The sequence below is a fragment of the Schistocerca serialis genome, chromosome 7, assembly GCF_023864345.2.
Source record: "Schistocerca serialis cubense isolate TAMUIC-IGC-003099 chromosome 7, iqSchSeri2.2, whole genome shotgun sequence".
NCBI lineage: Eukaryota > Metazoa > Arthropoda > Insecta > Orthoptera > Acrididae > Schistocerca > Schistocerca serialis.
The window spans coordinates 348693798-348695777 of record NC_064644.1 but is presented as its reverse complement, the minus strand read 5'-3'; the positions used below and the strand labels follow the sequence as shown (position 1 = coordinate 348695777).

The following is a 1980-nucleotide window of genomic DNA, read 5'->3' as shown; positions in this document are numbered from 1 at the left end:
TGGTCTGCCTCGCTTTCCTTGTGTTCCTCCTACTTTGTAGAGACTTCTCCCAATGTCCATCTGAAATTCAGACAATTTTAGTGTTTTTAAACCAGTGTTTTGCTTTGCAACACACTTGTAGAGAATCCAGGCACTGGTGGTTGCAACATCTATTAGATGATAAAATAGTCTAAAGTACCATTTTTTGCTCCTTATTACAGTTTCGTAGCATCCAAGCAGACTGTCATGAAGGTACACACCCCACATGTTTGTTATATTCCTGTATCACATAAGGAACACTTATCACTTCCCTCTGTTTCTTCTTGCGATTGTACCTTTCGGCTGCACACCTCGGTAGCTCCCCTGCATGTGTTGAAAGTAATGTTACACCTTTAATGTCTTCCCATACTACAGAAGATACATCTGTTCAACTTATGTTTGTCACATACTCCACAGATGTTCCCCTTGACTCCTTTTGAAAATCATCATCTGTTGGTACAGTCTGGAATTCTGTTTCTCCTAACAGTTCCCAGAAACAAAATTCCTTGAGAAGCCAAGAATGTCATTAGATGTAAGGATGTGTAGTAGTTGTCAAAGTACGACTTATGACCCACATGCTTTAGAATAGATTGTGTTAATCTGACAACCACATTACTACTGGCACCCAAATCCGATTCATCTTGCAAGCAGCGTGCTGGAAGATTTTCCTGTCCTGTATAGATTTCAAAATCATAAGTGAAGCCAGATGTACCACACAACATGAAAATTTTGTAGCCCCATTTGTGTGGCTTATCAGGCATGTATTGCTTTAGATAGTGCCTTGATTTTGTTGCACACATCTGCTCATCTACTGCAAGATTCTCTTCTAGTGGTATTGTGGAAAACTGGTTCTTTAGTGACTCTATGACTGGGCAAATTTTGTGCAGATTATCACAATTTGGCTGATCATAAGGAATTTCCTTGCTATTGTCATTGAAATGCAAAAACTGCCTCAATTTCTCAAATTCATTCACTGACATTGTTTCACATTTCACAGATAACCCCACGGCTGGGTTCCAAAACAGCCTAGTGTTTCTTGATGACATGACTGATGGTAAGATACAGATTCCTATGAATTTTGAAAGATCTTCAGAGTTTGTATTATAAGGCTTTGTTGGATCTTTTTGAACACTGTATAATATTGTTTGTTCTGCAATGTGATTCAGTAAACCATATGTAAACATATATTTGAAGAATTGAAATGGTGTTTCCAAAGCACAAAGTTCATCTGGTAAATGGAGGTTTCCCTTGAATATTTTTTTAACAACCGGAAAATCAAAACTAGGCAGCTTCCATGTTACATGTTCTCTCCTCAGCTTTTTCCTTGATGACTCAGATTTATCATTCATATTAGGCATATGAGGCAAGGAATCTGGTGCTGGGACTGTTGTAACCACAACCAACTGCGGGAACGCCTTGGGCTGCGGATCGGAGCCACCAGGCGGGGAAGCCGCCGGCGGTGGAGCATGCACCACCGGGTAAACACAGGACGAGTCGGATGACCGACCAACGACGACTGACAACAACCGACCACGACCGACTATGAGCGACACAACAAGGATGAGATAAACAACGGATGCTTGTGAAAACCACAACACCAAACGTAAATCCACTCTGAACCAGAGCCAGGCAAATGTCAACAACGAACAACGACCAGAACGCAGTACCGCCAAGATAGAATCAAAATCCAGAGCGAGTACCAGACTGGCTGGACTAGTGCAGAGCGGGTCCCTATATACAAAACCGGAGGGAGCAGCTATTGGCCGCTGTCTGCACGTGATTTAGCGGTGGCGCCCTCGCTGCGCGAGAGCCGCTGCGTGGAATAGCCGCCGTGACCTTTGTCATCATCCATTACTACTTCCATTAGCAATAAAAACTTTTATTTAGATTCAAATAGCAATTTTCTGTGTAAGAAACAACTACAAATAAATGAATCTGGCAATTATTGTACACAGTAAAAAA

General features: G+C 41.8%; 1 protein-coding gene across 1 annotated transcript; it reads right to left on the bottom strand.

Annotated features, from left to right (window-relative positions):
• Positions 1 to 464: 464 nt before the first annotated feature.
• On the bottom strand, positions 465 to 1367 carry LOC126413076 (piggyBac transposable element-derived protein 4-like). Its single transcript, XM_050082973.1, has one exon. It carries the CDS (start codon positions 1365 to 1367, stop codon positions 465 to 467), a length of 903 nt encoding a protein of 300 aa, XP_049938930.1.
• Between the last annotated feature and the right edge of the window lie 613 nt (positions 1368 to 1980).